The 21,752-nt window shown below is 38.7% G+C and overlaps 1 protein-coding gene across 1 annotated transcript in view; it reads right to left on the bottom strand.

The window, feature by feature from the left end:
- Positions 1-1,949: 1,949 nt before the first annotated feature.
- The window catches only part of grm5b (glutamate receptor, metabotropic 5b), a gene marked incomplete at its 5' end in the record, with an annotated part of 65,961 nt that continues 46,158 nt past the window's right edge, over positions 1,950-21,752 (bottom strand). Inside the window, 6 exons of the mRNA XM_084127088.1 lie at positions 1,950-3,663; positions 5,762-6,701; positions 8,152-8,278; positions 9,844-10,012; positions 10,204-10,450; positions 13,392-13,627. Of these exons, the coding sequence (XP_083983214.1) occupies positions 2,718-3,663; positions 5,762-6,701; positions 8,152-8,278; positions 9,844-10,012; positions 10,204-10,450; positions 13,392-13,627 (2,665 nt within the window). The 3' untranslated portion in view covers positions 1,950-2,717. The remainder of the gene's footprint in view (positions 3,664-5,761; positions 6,702-8,151; positions 8,279-9,843; positions 10,013-10,203; positions 10,451-13,391; positions 13,628-21,752) is intronic.

Below are 21,752 nucleotides of genomic sequence, written 5' to 3'. Positions count from 1 at the left end.
ATCAATGATATGAACCACAGTGAACTGGTTTGTTAGGGGCGATATGATGTCACTTCACCCACTACCATCTTACACAATTGAATTTGTGTCTGTGTAGTTCATGTTCAGAGTTTCATTCACTAGTTTGCCATTAACAAAAAAGTAAATAAAAAAATACCGTGGTATTCTTGGAAGTACCTTGGAGTACCATGGTATTACCATCTGATACCATCACTATAACATGGTACCACAACGTTTTGGAAAGGTGTGTTACAGGATCTGGCTCCAGCGTTTGGTCCCAAAATTAAATCAACAAAAATAATAATATAAAAAAAAAAAAAATGCAGGTAAATATTATGAAAACATGTCCAGGTCACAGTTCACCACAAAATTAAATACAATTAATATGATTGACTAAATTAATTAATTAATGCATTTTTTTTAATAAATAAAAATAAATACATCTGTTTGTTTATTAATGAAGGATCTAAGAATTCTCAATAACAATCTGTGTGTGTGTGTTACTTTAAGAGAGCAAACATTTAACACAACATGTTGTTTTTTCATGATTACATTTTATAATCATTAGTCATTTATGTAGTTGTCATTTGATTTATCATTTAATAATTTATTAATAATATTATTTGATTTATATAATTTATTTTGTAATATTTATTCATGAATAAATGAATTTATTCAAATTTTATTAAAAAATGACTAATTATCTCCTTAGGAATGTCTGAAACCAGTGCATACATACTGTAATAGACGTGCCAGGCGCAAAAGCTTGACAGGCATAGCAACAGTAACTAAGGAGGGCGGGGCTTAGCGAAGGGTCAATTGTATTATTATTATTAAATTATGTCTTTTTATATTTTATATTACTTATTTGACTTATTTCCTTGCTCTTGCGATGCTTGCAGGGATTCGGCTAACAATGCATAAAATCTATTTATTTAAATTTGTACAAATAAATCTATATTTATTTTTATAAATAAACCTAAATGAATAAATGGCTGCCGCTATTGCTTATTGGGACAATAAAGCCCTCCCTACACCTTCCCCTAACCCTAACTGATAAACACTTTATTACTAAACACACGTTAGACACTTTATTTCCACTTTTTGGATATTTTCTACATTTCTATTGAAAATAAATGCCTTTCCGATCTGATATGAGATAGGAAAAGGGAGATTCGAACTCGGGTCAGTTTGCGTCAAAACTTTCTGTTATGCGTCTTACCCCTTTACTATTGCTACAATTGACAATCCAGCATCTTCCGTAGTTTTGTCTGGCCCAATCAGACGTCAGTGGGCGGAGTTAGTGTAAATAGCCTCTGCCAACAAGGCGTGCAAATAGACACTCCATTAATAAATATATTTTAGCCAAAGGAAATTAAGCCTGTTATTCATTAAGCCTAAAATCATTGCATTGTGACATTATTTTCCAAAATGACCACCTATGATCCTATAATAGGTTTAATTTTCTATCAGCAGAATTTTGGGGTGAAATATGTGACCCTGGACCACAAAACCAGTCACATGGGTAAATCTTTTTGGAAATTGGGATTTATACATCACATGAAAGCTGAATAAATACGCTTTCCATTGATGTGTGGTTTGCTAGGATAGGACGACATTTGGCCGAGATACAACTATTTGAACATCTGGAATCTGAGGGTGCAAAAAAATCTAAACATTGAGAAAATCTCCTTTAAAGTTGTCCATTTATGTTCTCGACTGCTGCATTCACTCACAAAAATAAATGTTTTATATATTTATGGCAGGAAATTTACAAAATATCTTCATGGGACATGATCTTTACTTAATATCCTAATGATTTTTGGCATAAAAGAAAAATCTATAATTTTGACCCATACCATGTATTGTTGGCTATTGCCACAAATACACCCGTGCGACTTGTGACTGGTTTTGTGATCCAGGGTCACATATAATCTGGACAGGTTTCATTAGATTTACCCATATATGCTCTGTTCCTGAAAAAGGCAGGTAGAAAAATGGGGAAAAAACTGGAAGAATTAAGAGAAAAGGGAGAGAAAAAGGAGAAGAGAAGATCATGGACAATGACTGATGTGTCTGAATATCTGTTTCTATCTGAATATCTGTCTGTTTGCTCTCTCACACCGTCCTGTGGTACATCAAACAAAGCACTTTGTTCAAAGATTGCGTTTGAATCTTGGAAAGCATCGGAGACGTCACCTCGGACTCTTTAATTATTACAGTGTACCAGCAGTCGGGTACGAGCGAAGCAACATGTAATTAAACAGGCTTTTCCCTTTGCTGCCGTGTCTTTTTCCAGCCCTTAATAATCTCATTGTTTGATGATGAAAGGAACAAAAAAAGGCTTGTAATGTCCGTGTACGGGAACATCCCCGTGACGCAGGTGGATCTCCCTGTGTGTTCGTCCACCAACACCCTTTTGGGGGGACACCAACATATCGTAGTCATAGAAACAGCACTAATTAGATGAAAGCCATGTTTGTTTAAGGCCACTACCAAAACAGACCAACGGAACGCCAAACTAGACGAACGACTGAGAAACTACTGCAGGTCTGATGTTGGAGATATTTCTCTGCAGGGCCGGCAGAGCCCGGTTTTGCATTGGTCCGAAGGTGAGAACATGTAAACACACACACTCAAGCCGTGTCCGTCTCCGGCAACATTATTTACGCCATTTAGCGCTCCATTCTTCATTCTGCTGTCCGCCATGCTGGTCCTCATAATGAAGACGAACTCTGGCTGTAGTGTCGGAGCACCAGGCAATCGTATTTCGGGACAAGCGGAAGTGCGGACATTTCGGCATCCGAAGCGGGAGAACTTGGCGAGGCGCTTCCCGACCCGACGGAGTCCCTGAAGGGGGAGGGCGGAGTCAGCGCTAGCAGTTCCTCAAGCTCAAGCTGATTGGACGCCGACTCCATAACCGTGGACACGCCCACTTTAAGCTCCTTCCCGCTGGTCGTTGGTGACGTTTTGAGCCGCGATGAACCGGGAAGATGGCAGGAGGGTGAGGGTCGACCCACGTTAGGCTCCACCGGTGGGAGGGGCTGTATTTCAGCATAGGTCGTCATGGTGGACGGCATGGAAATCTCTCGGGACAGGCGGTAGGCCGGAGGGCAGCAGGGTTCCTGTGCGTGAGCGTGAGCAGAAGCGCTGGTGGATAAAACCGCGGTGCTTCCCGGAGGAGAACTGGTGAGCATCATGCTGTTGAGCTCGCTGATGTTAGCGGTGAAACGGTTCACCACGCAGCTAATCTGCTCCATTAGCGAGCCCTGCGACGCACTTCCGCCGCACGAAACGTTACCGCGATGCTGAGGCTGACACATGTACGTGGAGACGCTCATGACCTGGGAGTCATTGCTTTGCGCTAAAGAAATACTCGCTCTTTGGGTCACGGTGCTGATTGGCGAGGGTGTCTGGGGCCGGTAGGTGACGGGGTAGCGCTCCTCCGCTTCGGTGACCTCGTAGAGCATCTTGTTGTTACTGTTGTCGGTGTTGATGTCGCTGCCTCCGCAGTAGCGTCCCTCAGACGTTTTGGAGAAAGGTTTGATCACGGCCGTCTGATTGTTTTCGCGCTTCTTGATGTGGAACGAGAGACGCTGCCACAGGTGGTTGCCTTTGGAACTGCACTCATTCTGGGCCCAAGTCACCGACTTCCCATTAGAGCTGAAACAACAGTTAAAATAATATTTACTGTTAAAAATGGTTGCAAAAAAACTATCTATCTATCTATCTATCTATCTATCTATCTATCTATCTATCTATCTATCTATCTATCTATCTATCTATCAATCAATCAATCAATCAATCAATCAATCTATCTATCTATCTATCTATCTATGCATGTAGTATATCTGAACACAGAGATTATGTGGTAAACTATCATGTAGTGTTGTCAAAAGCACAGACTTCGGTGCCGACTCAGTACTGAAATTTAAAAAATGTGATTTTTGCATTTCCCTCTAGCATTTTGAGCGCTGTTGAATGGATTCTTAAACACCTCTGATTGGCCATTGTGTTGACGCGCTCAACATATATGTCTCTGAAAAAGAACTCAATTTAGTCCTGAGATGCGGCTTTACGGGTGTGAGCACTTTGGGGTCCCACGCCGAAATTCAGGCCCTGTAACAGCAACATTATTCATCCGGAGCGAAATAAACAAGTGATTGAAGGGAGGCGGGTTTGTGCGTAGCTCGCTGTCTGAGAGATGAGAGAGAGAACAGCTGCTATCATGTATCTATTCTGTGGAAAATGAGTGTTGGAAGTGTTTCAGATATTTCCGTATTGAAATGTATTGCTATTTTTGACAACACTACATTGCACTTAGTTTTATTATTTCAGATGCTTTTTTTAAAAGACTATTAATTGCAATTGAAAACCTCCAAAGTGGCTAGTAGGAGTGACTGAGTTACACGCCACGGCTGAAATAGACCTGTATTTGGGGGGTGTTAATGTCAAGCCCTGACATTAACATGGATGTGGGGGCGGAGGCAACGAGATAGGGGTGTGGTCAGTGTGGGTAGGGGCATGTTTGTTTTGGCGATTTTAAATATCAACAGCGTTTACCAGAAATCTCTACCTGCACCTTTAAAACATTCGTACATTCATTTCTATAATCACAGGTTGTCTAAGGTAATCACTCTCTTTTTATGGATGTCAATAACTTAACAGCCCTATCATTACTGCACAAACAAGACATACACTGAGTGTTATTACAACAGCAGAGCAACTCAATTCATTTTCACAGAACCAATGCATAAAACCTGAAATTTTAACACTACTCTTTTCTTGCTACCCAGCAAGCAATAGCTTTCATTTCACCGTTTAGGTTAACTATAAACTCGATATAGTCTGGCTATGAGTAACCCACTTTTAGCCAAAATAACCTTGAATTTGGTTACATGTCGTTTTTGCCAAAATAACTTGCGAGATGTATGATATTCCATCTTGTAAGCAGAGTAAACAGTGATTACAAGGTGTCTGGTTTCATTTCTTCACTCATTTCATTTCTTTAAGGGTGTAACGATACCCTCATGTCACGATATTATTGTGATACTCCAAGACGTATGATAAAAGGTTAACAAAAAATGTACTGTTGATTAAAATGCTAAATTTGGTGTTACATTGTGGGTGTAAATGAATAGGCTTTGACTTGATGCTGGAAACACAGGACAATAGAGACACCAGAATATAAATATTCATGATTCTGAAGCTGAAAATACTGAATTATTTTAGATGAATATACTTGCACTCTTCACTGACTAGATATATTTAAAATAATGTAATGTCACTTTTTACTAGTAAGATAAGATATTTGGCATCAACAGGACCCACATATATTCCCCCATTGCATTATTATACATTATATTCAACATTATATATAGTAGTTTAATGTAGCACTGACACAAACTCTGAAAACTTTTTTTTTTTTCTCACACAGTAATTTTTACTTTGGGTGAGCTATACACAATAAATATTGTCACATATTGTTGCATTTTTGTATTGCAATATATTGTGACACGATATATTGTTACACCCCTATATTTTTTTGTTCTCTAATTGATGACTAGTCTATTCTTGGGCTATGGTTTAGACGTCTACTGACAGCCTAAATCTTTCCTTGTTTTAGCCTAGACGTCTGGGCTGTGTTTGGACGGCTATTAGATGTCTTTTAAACGCAACATTGCTTGCTGGGTATGAACGTACCTCTTTTCTATACGAAATGCAAATCTAGTATTTAATTGCTGCACAATTGAACACACACCTGAGCGTCTCTCCCGACGAGCCTCGTCTCTTCCATAGGTTGACCAGGCTGCTGGACCGGCTGGCCGCGGATGATGATTTCCCGTCTCCCACGTGCATCCGCACAACCGTCGACGTAGTGAACGCGCTGCGGACGTTCCTCTCCGGTTTAGCGAGGATAATGTAAACCTTCGGCGCAAACATGCAACACAGAGCCACGGTGGCGCTCAGACTGACGGAGAAGCACATGGTGATGGTCTTGTAGTTGGAGCCGAAGTAAATGGGAACAAAGGCCAGCCAGATGATGCAGGTGGTGTACATGGTGAAGGCGATGTACTTCGCTTCATTAAAATTGGCCGGGACGTTGCGCGTCTTGAAGGCGTAGAAGGTGCAGCTCATGATGAGGAGGCCGTTGTAGCCCAATGGCGCCACCACACCCAAGTTAGTGGTATTGCAGATGAGGTTGACCTCGCGGATTGAGGGATAAGCGTGAACGACGTCGGGAGGCTCCATCAAGAAAAGCGCCACGATGATGCCCAACTGCAGAAGGATAAGAAGAAAGGCGATCACTAGCTGGGCGCACGCGCTCATGAAACGAGGTTTCTTGGTGCAGATTTTCTTTTTGCTGCCGGCCAGAATACGAGCGATGCGATTGGTCTTGGTGACGAGGGCCGAGTAGCTCATGGCGGGCGATAGGCCGATGCCCAGCCGCTGCAAGTAGCAGTAGATCACGTGAGGTTTCGCGATGAGACAGAAGGTGCAGAGGTATCCCAGACAGATCCCCGCCAGGATGATGTAGCACAGCTCACGACTCGACGACTTCACCACTGGAGTGTCGCGATAGATGATGAAGATGGAGGTGACGAAGAACGTGGCCATCAGACCCAAGCAGGAGAAGACCACGGCTGCGATGGGCTCAGGGTCGCCCCACCTCAGGAACTCCACTGGGATCGGGTCACATCCTAAAACAAGACGAGAGAAAGAGAATTAGTAAGATTTTTTCCAAAAGATTGTGATTAGTGGATAATTTAAAAAAAAAATCATTATAAAATGGCACTTGAAGCGATGGTTCACCCAAAAATGTAAATTCTGTTAGCATTTACTCACCCTCAAGTTGTTCCTAATCTGTAGGATTTTCTATCTTGAAGAATATGGGTAACTGGTCCTTACTTTGAAAGTCAATGGGGTCCATCCACACTTTGGTTACTGACATTCTTCAAGATTGAAAATTCTTTTGTGTTCAGCATAAGAAAGAAACTCGTATAGGTTTGGAAGAACTTCAGGGTGAGTAAATTATGACAGAATTTTCATTTTTGGATGAACTAACTCTAACATTTTTTGGTTGATGAAATGTTTTAGGAAAAAAAAAAAAAGTAAATAATAAACATACTATAAAATTCAACATACAGTAACATATATATTTATTATATAAATATTTACTATACAAACTAAAATGTTTAAAATATCTGATCCTTTAATTTATATAATATAATATATGATATTATACTTGATTATTGATAAAAAAAAAAAAAAAGAAAATATAGAAATATTTTAGAAAACAAATAATAATTTTAGTGGATAAGTAAATAGAACATTTATATTTATTATATAAATATTTACAATAAAAATATATATATTTGTATTTTCTAAAATATAAGTATAATATCATCAATTATATTAGATAAAATATTATAAGCAAATATTTTTAAGATTTGTTCAAATAAATATGTTATACCTTTAAGAATGGCACCTTTCCATTGCCAGAGAACTGTATAGTATATAATGACTTGCTATAACTTACCCACAATGCCCTAATATTATGGAGGAGGGTGTTGCACTGGCATACATTAATTTAAAAAAATGGACAGTAAAAATGGACAGTACATGGTTATATTTGCTATATGATTCATCTCATTCTATCTGATGGTATAAATAGATGGTATTAAAGTGTGTGGGCTGATCACAGCGAGACAGGTTTGATAAGTTCAACTCAGACGATTTTGATGCTGTTAACCTTTTAGCTCAATGACTGTGTGTATTCGTTTTCTCCTGAAATTATTTATTGAAATGCATTGGCTTTCTATGGCACACATGTCTCTCTTTCTTTTTTTCCCTTTCTATTATAGGCAATGTGAGAGAGATGCAAACACGCATTTGGCAAATAAGTCGTTTTGGTGGTGATTTGGGATCCCAAACGACACTCCATGAAATGTTAGATTTGTGTTTGAGTATCCGTGTGCGTCCGGGCTCGAGCACTTTACACAATTAGATTTGCCAAACTGAATAGAGGCGGATAAAGTGTGTTATTGAACCCTCAACAGGCACAAGCACGAGCAGGGAATTCATGAGAATTGGGGGTAGAATTGTCATCGATCTGATCTTTGCAGTGGGTTTATGTGTCTGTCGACTCACCGGTGAGGTCATGGGTGGGCCAAGATCCCAGTTCACACGCGCGACACGTGTACTCGTCGAAAACAAACTCGTTCTCCTTACAGGGAGTGCATGTCCAACAGCAGCTGACCTCTCCTTTACGGATCACCTGCAGATGAGAGAGAATCACGTGACATGCCATCATAATCTCATCAGGTGGTAAGGCAGTGATTCTCAGCTGGGGGGGGGGGGGGGGGGACTATGCTAAATGCAAATAGTACAATTTAGGAGAGCAAAACTAATCAAATTTTACATTTTGCCATTTTATGATTTATGCTTTATAACTGCGATTTTACAGGCCATGGAAAATGGATAAGTTGTGTATTGAATATTTTTTATATATTAAATAAAATATGTATATTTAGATGAGATTATGATATATATATATATATATATATATATTAATGAAATATACATATACATATACATATATACACATATACACATACATACATATATATATATATACATACATATACATATTTACATATATATTATGAATATATATTACATATACATCTTTTAATTAATATATTAAATACAGAATTTAATAATAATATAATTATATTTTACAAAATTAAATATTTATGTAGTAAATATAAATATTATAGTATTTACTATTAAATATTTGCATATATTTTAAATGCATTGGATGATATTAATTAAAATATTAAATTAATATTCAGTCATTCATTCATTATTAATATTAATTTAAAACATTTGAAAACTATATATATATATATATATGTGTGTGTGTGTGTGTTAACATATTAAATATACATATTTTAATTAATATATTAAATACAGAAATTATAATAATATTCTTATAATATTTGTATTATGCAGTAAATATAAATATTATAGTATGTTTATTTACTATTAAATATTTATTTCTAAAATATTTACATACATTTTAAATGTATTGTATAATATTAATTAAAACATTATATTAATATTTATTATTTGATTCTTTATTTTAAATTAATATTATTTAAAACATTTGGAAAAAAACATTTTAATAAATATATATAGTAAATATAATAAACACCTTTTTTATTGACATAAAAACAACAACAAAAGTCGTACTCAACTTTTTTTTACTTCAGAACTCCAATTTTCAAGTGGTGACAATACAATACCAAACATTTTTAATTTGTATAAGTTGTTGCAATAACTAAGTAAACAAAAGGTCATTTTATTTTATTATTATTAAGATTACATTAATGTTGACATTTTGGGGTTTCCAAATGTAAAGATCTCATTCTAAAAACAATGAGTAAAACTACACAAGATTGATCAATTATGCCATATCCAGACATCAAATACAGGTTCACATGCAACTATAAATGTGGTTTGAGCCTTGATGTGTTTATGCAGGGAATTATTAGATACAGAAAGCATGAAACCATCAAAAATTAATTTAAGAAATCACTCAAATTATAAAGACCCAAGTCATGTGGTTTGGCCTATAGTAAAGTATAGTATTAACCTCTCAATTTCTATGTTTGATTTTTTTTATTTGATTTTAGTTTTTTTGCTAACTCACAACTTGATTTTCAATGTAAAACCAGTTGAGTTTTACTTCTCACTCCAATACATGCCCACACGCATAATGCAATTGATAAATACATGATTACTGAGAATGAAACATTGCGAGTGTGACTGTTTCCTGACCTTGATTTGACCTTTATCGCAGGGTTCACTGCACACCGATTTGATGATGTCCTCTTTGTTGGGCCAGATCTCGTCGTCATTGATCTGCAGTCCACTGATGTCCCAGCTGCCCACGTTTGTGTAGTCGAAGTAATCTTTCCCCATCTTCTTGAAGTTCATGATCACGTAACTATGAGCCGTCAAACACAAAAAGCGCTATTGATTTAGTGGAACGGAATGAAGATGAAGGGTGAATTCATCAAAATGACTGATGCATTGATCCACTCATTGACTAACTGTCGACTTGATGGATTGATTATCTTATTAATTGGTGGACTGGCTGATTGGTTTGGTCGTGGATGAATGAAGGGAAGCTCCTACCTCCCTGGCGAATCTCCGTTCTCGTCAAAGTAAATGTTTTCCCCGGTCACTCCGGTGAAGTTGGTCTTCATGAGGAACTCGAGGAGCTTGGCGCCGTCGATGGGTCTCATGGCATCACACAGTCCCACCACACCGGGACACAGAGATTTCTGCATGTTATGAAGGCCGTGGGCCATGCTGTAGATGGCGTTGATCACGAAACCCATCTTGGTGTCCTGAGCGTATTGCTGCCGCAGAGAATCGCGCTCTGAGAGAGGAAGAGATTGGGGTTAATGACAGATAACTCGTCTTTTCCTGCTCGTACCCTGTAGGCCGGTCAAATGATGAACTGTGCTAATTTGCTTATGTTCTGTGAAACTGATTTCATGCAGTGGAGAGACCCATATTTCCATCTCAGAGGGTGTCTTTATCAGGCTGAGAGATGTACCGTTCAAGCGTTTTCGACTGAATGCTAATGCATTGCATGCTGGCTAAGGCTACGTTCACACTGCGAGTCTTTGTTCTTAGTTGTTTTTTTGTACAGCTGTTCACACTGTTGTTTTAAATGTGGCCAATATCAGATTCCAGTGTGAACAGATAATGGTCCTGAAATGCAAAAGAACAATAAAAAGACGTCACGCAGCATAATATTATACCCCAAATTATCCATAGTATATGTGAGTATACAGTGCTTTAGTCTTGTTTCGGGACTCTTGCTACAAATCGAATCACAAAACACACTTCACCTTGTTTACACCGGTATTTCGTGATTTGAGAGGCAAGGCAAGTTTAGTTATATAGCACATTAAAACAAATAATCACACCAAATGCATAAGAAATAAAAATAGCAATAAAAAGCAAAAAATGTATTAAAAGTTTAATATTTAAAATTTAAAGAGGAGACGATGTAAAAAGCAGTTGGACTACTTGAAGAAAAAGACTAGGAATAAACGAGGCCTAAAGCCCAAAGTGTACTTCAGTTTTTAAACGTATACTAGAGTAGGCACACAGCGAACATCACGTACATTTCATCAGCAGGATAGCATGCGCATACTTGAGTCAACAGATTTTACCGATAACTATAACCAGTTGGGCCCACGCTGGCCGATAACGGTTAATCAACCGATGGTTTTTAAAACAGATAATGAATGAAAATAAAGAACATAAAATAGTGCTGAACTTTATTACATAAGTGTAAAAACAGCACTGAACCATGAAAATGTACCGTACTTTGTTCTAGCAATTGGTTATCGGTGCCGATTAATCAGCAAAACCGATTAATCAACCGATAGTTTTTAAAATAGATACTGAATGAAACTAAACATAACATGTTTAGTTTAACATAAAGTAGTGCTGAACTTTATTACATAAGGCCGTGTGTCCACCAAAGCGTTTTTTTCACGCGGCTGGCATATTTTTTCAATTGTTTTCAACGGGAGCGCCGCATTTTAAAAACGCCATGAGCGTAACGAGGTGCTAAGCGTCTTTTTCACGCTGAAACGCTGAGCGTTCAGAGTTTTTTACAGGTCGCTGAGAGTTGAGGAATGTTCAACTTTGGGTAAAACGCAGCGCTCATCACTGTCATTTCACAACCGTCCAATCACAGTGGAGGAGGGGCGGGACTAATACCACACCAACCAACCGCCACATTCTGCTTGTACAACGTCAACAGATGACAACAACAAGCATAATAACGGGAAAAAAATCATTTAAAACAAAAGCCAGAGAAAATACATTACATTGTATCGACATTTTAATATAGAAACATCACAGAAACAAAATATGTGTGAAATGAGATACTAGTAACACGCGGATAGTATCATAACAAGCAAACCGTCTCAACTGAAAAAAACGTAACGCTGCCAAAACGTTCTCAAGCGCCCACAGCTAGGCGTTTTCAGCTGGCTAAAAACGCTTTGGTGGACACACGGCCTAAGTGTAAAAACAGCACTGAACCATGAAAATGTACCCTACTTTGTTCTAGCAATCGGTTATCGGTGCCGATTAATCAGCAAAACCGATTAATCAACCGATAGTTTTTAAAATAGATACTGAATGAAACTAAACATAACATAAAATAGTGCTGAACTTTATTACAAAAGTGTAAAAACAGCACTGACCCATGAAAATATACTGTACTTTGTTCCAGCAATCGGTTATCGGTGTCGATTAATCAGCAAAACCGATTAATCGGTCGACCTTTAGCGCATACTGTATGCATTCAGCATGATTTTTCTACTATTTACGCTCAGTTTTTGCATTAACAATGGCCTGTTGTTTCAAAATTAAAGAAACTGAAAAAACAGCTTTCACTACTACTACTTTTACTACTATCAATATCAAACCTGCTTTGTTCCATACAAAAAAAAAAGCATGTTCACTGGCTGTTAAACTACTTGACAAGAGTACAAAGACATTTTTATCTTGTCACACCAAACAAAGATGAAACTTTCCAGCATGCGTGTCGACTGTCTGCTATCAAATGAAGTATAGTGTACTGTGAAAGGCTAAACTGAAGCATACTTTGGGCTTTAGTCTGTTTGTGATTGTGTATTGTAGTTGAAAGTCTTGTTTTCACACCAAATTTAATTTCATTCAAAACTGTTTGATCCCCTCAGCACGCTCTGATTGAAAAACGAGGCTTTGAACTGACATTAAAAACATAATTTCTCTCCTAACTGTTGCTCCTGTTGGTTTATATGCAAGCAGTTTTGATTCAGGTTTCAGAGGGAAGTTGTGGTTGTTCTTTTCTTCTTTTTTCCTTAAATAGGAGCAAGTTTTTCAAGTTTCTTTGAACTCAAGCAGGAGCCCGGATAAAGACAGCGAGACTAATGGAAGATGTGATATCTGAAGAGGAAGTCTGGATGAAAGAACATAATTCATTCCTGTCTGTTCTTAGACTATTGTTACTCGTAAAGGTTACGGCTTTACTCAGTCCCATCTAGACGTCTAGACGTCATCGTGGGAGCACATGAGGACACACACACACACACACACACACACACGTAGTTGTTTTAATATTGTAGTCACTTGTCATCATTTGTAAACAAACAAGTATTCATTACTTCAATGAGTTCATTGTTTCTGCCTTAAATTATTACATTGTTTAAATTAATACATTTTTAGCTATACAGATAAATGTAAATTGAATTGAATTAAATTGAGTTGAGTTGAATTGAGCTGAGTTGAATTGAGTTGAGTGTACTTACTGCCGCAGGTTCTGTTGTATTTGTTGTTGTCCTGCGGGTGTCCTTTCAGCCGGCAGTGGAACCGGTGCTGCCAGAACTCGGGGAACCAGGGATTTCGTGGGTTATTGTCGGGACGTAGTTTCAGGTAGTAATCGTCAAACCACTTGACGTCTGCGGACTGCAGTTTAATCGTGATCCCGCCGGCGGCCTCGCGCACATACCCGTCAGTGACATCATAGCGGTCCGCCCACCCGTCACTGAGGAGAGAGAACAACAACATCAGTGTGAGGAGGATCACATGCATCTTCTGCTGTCAGTCATCATGAGTGCGTGTGTGAGAGAGTGTGTGAGTGTGTATGTGTGTGTGAGTTTGTTAGCATGTGTATGTGTGAGTGTGCGTGTGTGTGTGTGTGAGAGAGTGTGTGATTGTGTGTGTGAGTGTGTGTACGTGTGCGTCTGTGAGTGTGTGTTTGTGTGTGTGTGTGAGTTTGTTAGTGTATGTGTGAGTGTGCATGTGTGAGTGTGCATATGTGTGTGAGTGTGTTTGTGTGTGTGAGTGTGTGTGTGCGTGTGCGTGTATGTGTGTGAGTGTGTTTGTGTGTGTGAGTGTGTGTGTGTGTGTGTGTGTGTGAGTGTGTTTGCGTGTGTGTGTGTGTGTGTGTGTGTGTGTGTGAGTGTGTGTGTGTGTGCGTGTGAGTTTGTTAGTGTGTATGTGTGAGTGTGCATGTGTGTGTGTGTGTGTGTGTGTGTGAGTGTGTGTGTGTGTGAGTGAGTGTGTATATGCGCGGGTGTGTGTGTGTGTGAGTGTCTGAGTATGTCTGTGTGTGTGCGTCTGTGAGTGTCTGTGTGTGTTTGTGTGTGTGTGCATGCGTGTAAGTGTGTGTGCTTCTGTTTGTGAAAGTGTGTGTGCGTCTGTGTGTGTTTGTGTGTGTGTGTATGCGTGTAAGTGTGTGTGCTTCTGTTTGTGAAAGTGTGTGTGCGCCATGGGTGTGTGTGCATTTGTGTGTGTGTCCGTCTGTGAGTGTGTGTGTGTGCGCGTGTGTGTTTTGGCAGCGTCATGTTGAAGCATTCCGTTCAGCTACGTGAAGCCTTCCAGAAACGTACACTGACTGATACATTTGAGCAAATTAAATAGTTTCGATACAAAGTAGATACAAATTGCCAATTAAATGAACACCCGCACACAAATGACTCATTATTTTTCTCTGTCTGTGCTGCCAGTTTCCCCAGTAACCATGACAACTAGAGGCATATTTTTAAAAGACTGATAATTGTTGATGTGGAAATCTCACACGCATCTGTATGTAAGTGTAAATGTGTGTGAGACACAGAAGTAGACAGTCAGATCAAATGGCACTGATCATTGATCCAGGACATCGATGCACTAAAACCACACATTACGATTGAATGGAGGTGATTTATGAGTTCATATGTTTATATATAATGTCAAAGGGTTATATATAAACACACTGATTCACACATTTAAAAAAAAAAGTTTGTGCATGTATGATTTTGCAGCCAAATCCTAATGAGCATCAGAACTGAAATGTGTTCTTTATAGGCAGCATCTCAAGCACTAAACGAACAGCGCTCCTCATATGAAGTGCACGTATGAAGCCTTAAATGCCGTCTGAGTAGGTTTTGTAACTGAGCTTGTGTGTGATTGTGTGCATGTGTGTGTTTGTTAATGCGATTACACCCCTGCCGACAGGTCAGCTGCAGAAATCAACCCTGGGTTAAACTTAATACAAAACACAGACATAAAATCACACACACCCTTCAGCCGGGACAGATAAGGACAGTAACCTTAATAATGAAACTAATGCAAATGAGCTCTCTCACACACACACACACACACACACACACACAAACAGTGCAGATGGCATCATTGTGGGCAAACTCATTTGACACCCTGTGTGGTTGCGTGGAGGGACTGATGACCTCACTGCTGGCTGCGACACCATTGGCCGAGACTGTAGCCATGGCGACAGCATTGGAGTGGGTGCTTATGGGGGATTCCGAGGAACTCTACTGAAAATGATACATTGTTTGTGTTGTAGGCTCGTATGCTCTCAGTTTTATTACAGTACCATCTTTATCTCAGGCGTTTCTCTTTAAGAGGCCATATTATGCCCTTTTGCAAAGTCTTGATTTTGTTTTTGGGCTCTACTAGAATATGTGTTCATGCTTGAATGTTCATAAAACACATTATTTTTCCCAGATTCTCCATTGTTGCAGCTCCTCTCTTCCAAGTCTGTCTGTAACGCTCTGTTTAGTTCCTGTCTCTATGAAGCCCCTCCTTCTGAAAAGCACACTGTGCTCTGATTGGTCGGCTGGATCAGTGTGTTGTGATTGGTCAAGCGCTTCGAGTGTGTTTGGGAAATGTACCGCCTCTTACCATAGCCTCCAGTTTCAACACACTACTAACTAACTCAACCAGGCTTTGCCCCTTTATCCTTCGTATGAATTATTTAAATGAGGAATACTGTGACGTGTTCATTCCCAGGAGAAACTCTACAATGGAGGCGTTTCAGGGAGTTCAGAAACAGTGACACTGATTTAAAGAATAAGGCACAAAAAGTCACAATAAGTCATGCCAACATGGCTGGGAGCGTCAGACCAACTGCAACAATGAGCAATTAAAGACATATTAAGATGATTTAAGGCAAACTGGCTGAAAAATTATAAAATACAATCACTAGTAATATGATTTAGTGGTTTGTCACTTTTGACCAATAGGTGGCGCTGTGAACAAACTGATGTGTTGTGATCAGAGTGAGGTGACAATGACACAAGAAAAGTTTGGTGTCAATATGACAAAGTATTGCAGAGATTCAGCCTCAGAGTCGTTTTGGCTTCATTTCATTGAATTCATTGATGCGGTTTACAAAAACAGATTTGCGGTTTACAAACTTTTTGCCGGCATAGTCTGAAGATGATCGAACTTGGTGAAAATCAGACAAATGGTCTAGGAGGAGTTTGAAAAAGTAGTTTTTGAAAGAAAATCAACATGGCGGACAGGAAGTTTGGCCGAATATGACAAAATTGGTGTCTATGTTCTTGGCATGAACCATGAAATGTTTCATTTAAATAGGCTAATTTAATCAAAAGCTATTAGCATTTTTTTTTGTCTCAAAACCTTTTGAGAACCTTCAGGCAAAGGTGCTGAAGACACATACCGAGTTTCGCAACGATACGCCAATCTGTTCGTAAAATATAGCATTTTACAACAAAATTCAAAATGGCTAATGCACAAAATGGCTGACATGGGGGAAATTGGGTATCGTTCGACTCATAAACAAAAAGTGAAATTTTTGGCGCTAGAGGAATTGAGTTAGAGACTCCAAAATTGCTGTGGTTAATGTTCAGACTGTCCTCTATCTGTGTGCCAAATTTCATAACTTCCCCGCAAGCGTTTCTATAAGCTGACATACACTCAAGAACGGAAGAAGAAGAAGAAGAAGAAGAAGAAGAAGAAGAAGAAGAAGAAGAAGAAGAAGAAGACTATTGATTGCAATAGACTCTGTTAAACTAAATCAAACAAATAAAACCTAAATCAAAACTGTAAAAATAAACTGTTAGAGTGAAAACTATCAAAAAATACTTAACTAAAAAGACAAATCTGAACAGCAGGAGACTTGAACAAAAGTCTGACTTTTTGGGTCCAGATTTACTAAACAGGGCAGATTAGCGTGAGAACACAATCCCATAAAAGTGCCGATGGGAGAGGAAAGTTCTGCTCAGGATCTACTGTCGACACGCAAATTAAAGAACAGACGCAGCCGGATCATTTCCATAATGACCAACACAATCTAGCGCAAATTAGTGTCTGGTTTAGACATGCTTTTTTAGGGCGGTAAATAATGGTGAAAATACCAGTAAATTGATGAGCGCAAACCCTAGTAAATCACCTTGCATGATTCATTTAAATACTCTTACTCTCCTCCCATAAATCTTCCGTCTGAAAGGGAAACTCCTACAAATGCATATGCAACAAGATCAGCCACAAAAATAACCCTGTCCACACCTTTCCAGCGCTAATTTTTCACTGCGTATCTTTAGTAAATACTGACAGTAGTTTTTAACAGCAAAAGAGCGTTTGCACTGACGCAAGCTGTTAGTAAATCTGGCCCTAAATGTGAAGAGAGAGAGAGAGAGAGAGAGAGAGAGAGACAGGGAGACAGAGAGAGGGAGGGAAGGAGCGCTGTCACATCCCAAGGTGAAGGATTAAACTAGAGGTGACCAACAACAACAGTTCGTCATGCAAACACACTCTGTCCTGGAACAAGTGCTGCGTAGCCGAGATAACTTGAACCGTGTCGACACACAAACACTGGCAGAATGTGTTCGACCGTCCGCAGGGGCACAAACCATTTCAGAGCCAACTTCTCCTCTCCGTCAAACTCTTTGTGTCCCCAGATATACAGTACATCACGGCTTCCCACAATGCACTCTGACAAAACAGCATCCTGAAGAATGGTTATTTGCAGCGGATTATTGTTGGTTCCTGAGAAACGAATGCACAATAACACCAGAAGAACGTAAAACAGGTCAGCTCTGATTTCACGTTGAACGCACTCATTACTTCTGGTTCTCTCAGAGGACGGATCTTTAATCACATCTCTGTCAGGTTTTCCCAAAGAGAGGAAGCTTTGATCTCCTCCTTTACAATTTGTCCATTCAGAGTCTGAACTTCCTAGAGCTGAAAACAGTCTCTCTCTCGCTCTCTCTCTCTCTCTCTCTCTCTCCCTCTCTCTCTCTCCCTCTCTCTCTCTCTCTCCCTTTCTCTCTCTCTCTCCCTCAGTCTGTTGCATCTTCCCGCAGACATCGCTGTCTCATCGTCGTGGAGACGAGACGACAGATCGCCATGGTGATAGAACTATCGTTGTTTGATAAATCTGACAGGAACTTCTGGAAGAGATGTGATCAGTTGTAGAGAGTAATACAGAGAGAGAGGTGTGTGTCTGCAAGAAGAAAACAAACATTCACTGTTTCTCTACTTCATCTCTCTTTTTCTCAGGGAAGGCCTCATACAGGTCACACCTGCGGTGTCTGTCTCTGAGAGAGAGATTGTGTGTGTGTGTGTGTATAAATTCATAATGTCAGTCTTTATTAATATGCTGGGCGGGTTTTGGGCAGGTGCTTTAGAAATGAGACGCGCCTCATCAATCAAACTCCCATCACTGCAGAAACATTAATATAACACCTGATATAACACTGATTCATGTCATATGAGCCTGGCATACAAAGACAAACACACTCACTCACTCAGTCACTCACTCACTCACACACACACACACACACACACACACACACACACACACACACACACAGTGTCACATACACACACTCACTCACATACACACACACAAAATCACACTCACTCACTCAGTCACTCACATTCACACACACACACACACACACACACACACAAAATCACACTAACTCACTCAATCATTCATTCACATACACACACACAAAATCACACTCACTCACTCACTTACTCACTCACTCACTCACTCACTCACTCACTCACACACACTCACATAAACACACTCACAAAATCACACTCACTCACTCATATACACACACACACACACACACACACAAAGACACACAAAGACACACACGCAAACTCACACACATGCAAACTCACACACACACACAAAGACACACATGCAATCTCACACACATACACACACACACACACACAAATTCTCAAAATTGACAAAAACTCAAAATCATAAGACACACTTATAGTATGTAACTGTGACTGACTTGTAGATAAATTGAAAAAGCCGACAGTGTGTGTGTGTGATGAAAGTCTCTTTACAACAGACCTCTCACATTTCACACAAGCGGCACACATGTGGGCGTCTGCTCTACAACATGTACACCTCAAACAGCCTCAGTGTGTGTGTGTGTGTGTGTGTGTGTGTGGGCGTATAAAGAGCTTCCAGTTCGCCACGCTGGAATTAAATATCTTACATTTATTAATAAAAGCAGATAAGCATCATCTACCTGTGGACATTATTGACTCGTTTATCCGCCTGTTTAGATTCCGCCTGTATTTATTGGGTTTTTCCACCGTGTGTTTCCATCAGTCCCATCGGGAAGGGAAATGAACAGGCTGATGATACGCCCGGACTCGTTTATTCGTAAAGGATCATATCTATCCTCTCTTTCACACACAGCTGCACCCCAAAACATCATCTGCCCCGCCACCAGAAACCATTACAGAAAACACTCCAGAACATTCACTCTCTCTCAACGGGAGGAAGATCACAAATGAGATCGTTAATATCTCGATTGTGTATCGAGGACTGAGATTAAACGAAGAGCAAATTTCCCCCGATTCTCTCGCTCCTCAGATGTTTCTCAGAAAAAGACCCCAGTTATCTCACTTGTGCCTCCTATGAAAGCTTGTTTCCACTGCGGAATAAAAAAATAAGAAGGCAATTGTGGGTTTTTATCTCACAATTTAGACTTTATAACTCACAATTCTGAGGAAAAAAGTAATTGCAAGATTTTCAGAATTGCGAGATATAAACTCTGAATTGCGAGATATAAACTCTGAATTGTGAGATATAAACTCTGAATTGCAAGATATAAACTCTGAATTGCGAGATATAAACTTTGAATTGCGAGATATAAACTCTGAATTGCGAGATATAAACTTTGAATTGCGAGATATAAACTCTGAATTGCGAGATATAAACTCTGAATTGCGAGATATAAACTCTGAATTGCGAGATATAAACTCTGAATTGCAAGATTTAAACTGAATTGCGAGATATAAACTCTGAATTGCAAGATATAAACTCTGAATTGCGAGATATAAACTCTGAATTGCGAGATATAAACTCTGAATTGTGAGATATAAACTCTGAATTGTGAGATATAAACTCTGAATTGCGAGATATAAACTCTGAATTGCGAGATATAAACTCTGAATTGCGAGATATAAACTCTGAATTGCGAGATATAAACTTTGAATTGCGAGAAATAAACTCTGAATTGCGAGATATAAACTTTGAATTGCGAGATATAAACTCTGAATTGCAAGATATAAACTCTGAATTGCGAGATATAAACTCTGAATTGCAAGATATAAACTCTGAATTGCGAGATATAAACTGTGAATTGCGAGATATAAACTCTGAATTGCGAGATATAAACTCTGAATTGCGAGATATAAACTTTGAATTGCGAGAAATAAACTCTGAATTGCGAGATATAAACTTTGAATTGCGAGATATAAACTCTGAATTGCGAGATATAAACTCTGAATTGCAAGATATAAACTGAATTGTGAGATATAAACTCTGAATTGCGAGATTTAAACTGAATTGCGAGATATATACTCTGAATTGTGATATATAAACTCTGAATTGCGAGATATAAACTCTGAATTGCAAGATATAAAATCAGAGTTGTGAGTAAAAAGTCAAAATTGTGAGACAAACTCTGAATTGCAAGATATAAACTCTGAATTGCGAGATATAAAATCTGAATTGCGAGATATAAACTCTGAATTGCGAGATATAAACTCTGAATTGCGAGATATAAACTCTGAATTGCGAGATATAAACTCTGAATTGCGAGATATAAACTGTGAATTGCGAGATATAAACTGAATTGCGAGATATAAACTCTGAATTGCAAGATATAAACTCTGAATTGCGAGATATAAACTCTGAATTGCGAGATATAAACTTTGAATTGCGAGATATAAACTCTGAATTGCGAGATATAAACTCTGAATTGCGAGATATAAACTGAATTGCGAGATATAAACTCTGAATTGCGAGATATAAACTCTGAATTGCGAGATATAAACTCTGAATTGCGAGATATAAACTCTGAATTGCAAGATATATAAAATCAGAGTTGTGAGTAAAAAGTCAAAATTGTGAGACAAACTCTGAATTGCAAGATATAAACTCTGAATTGCGAGATATAAACTCTGAATTGCGAGATATAAACTCTGAATTGCGAGATATAAACTCTGAATTGCGAGATATAAACTCTGAATTGTGAGATATAAACTGTGAATTGCGAGATATAAACTGTGAATTGCGAGATATAAACTCTGAATTGCGAGATATAAACTGTGAATTGCGAGATATAAACTCTGAATTGCAAGATATAAACTCTGAATTGCAAGATATAAACTCTGAATTGCGAGATATAAACTTTGAATTGCGAGATATAAACTTTGAATTGCGAGATATAAACTTTGAATTGCGAGATATAAACTCTGAATTGCGAGATATAAACTCTGAATTGCGAGATATAAACTGAATTGCGAGATATAAACTCTGAATTGCGAGATATAAACTCTGAATTGCGAGATATAAACTCTGAATTGCAAGATATAAA

This window comes from Abramis brama (genome assembly GCF_963993115.1).
Source record: "Abramis brama genome assembly, chromosome: 10".
Classification (NCBI taxonomy): Eukaryota; Metazoa; Chordata; class Actinopteri; order Cypriniformes; family Leuciscidae; genus Abramis; species Abramis brama.
This window is presented reverse-complemented; position numbering and strand designations above follow the sequence as displayed.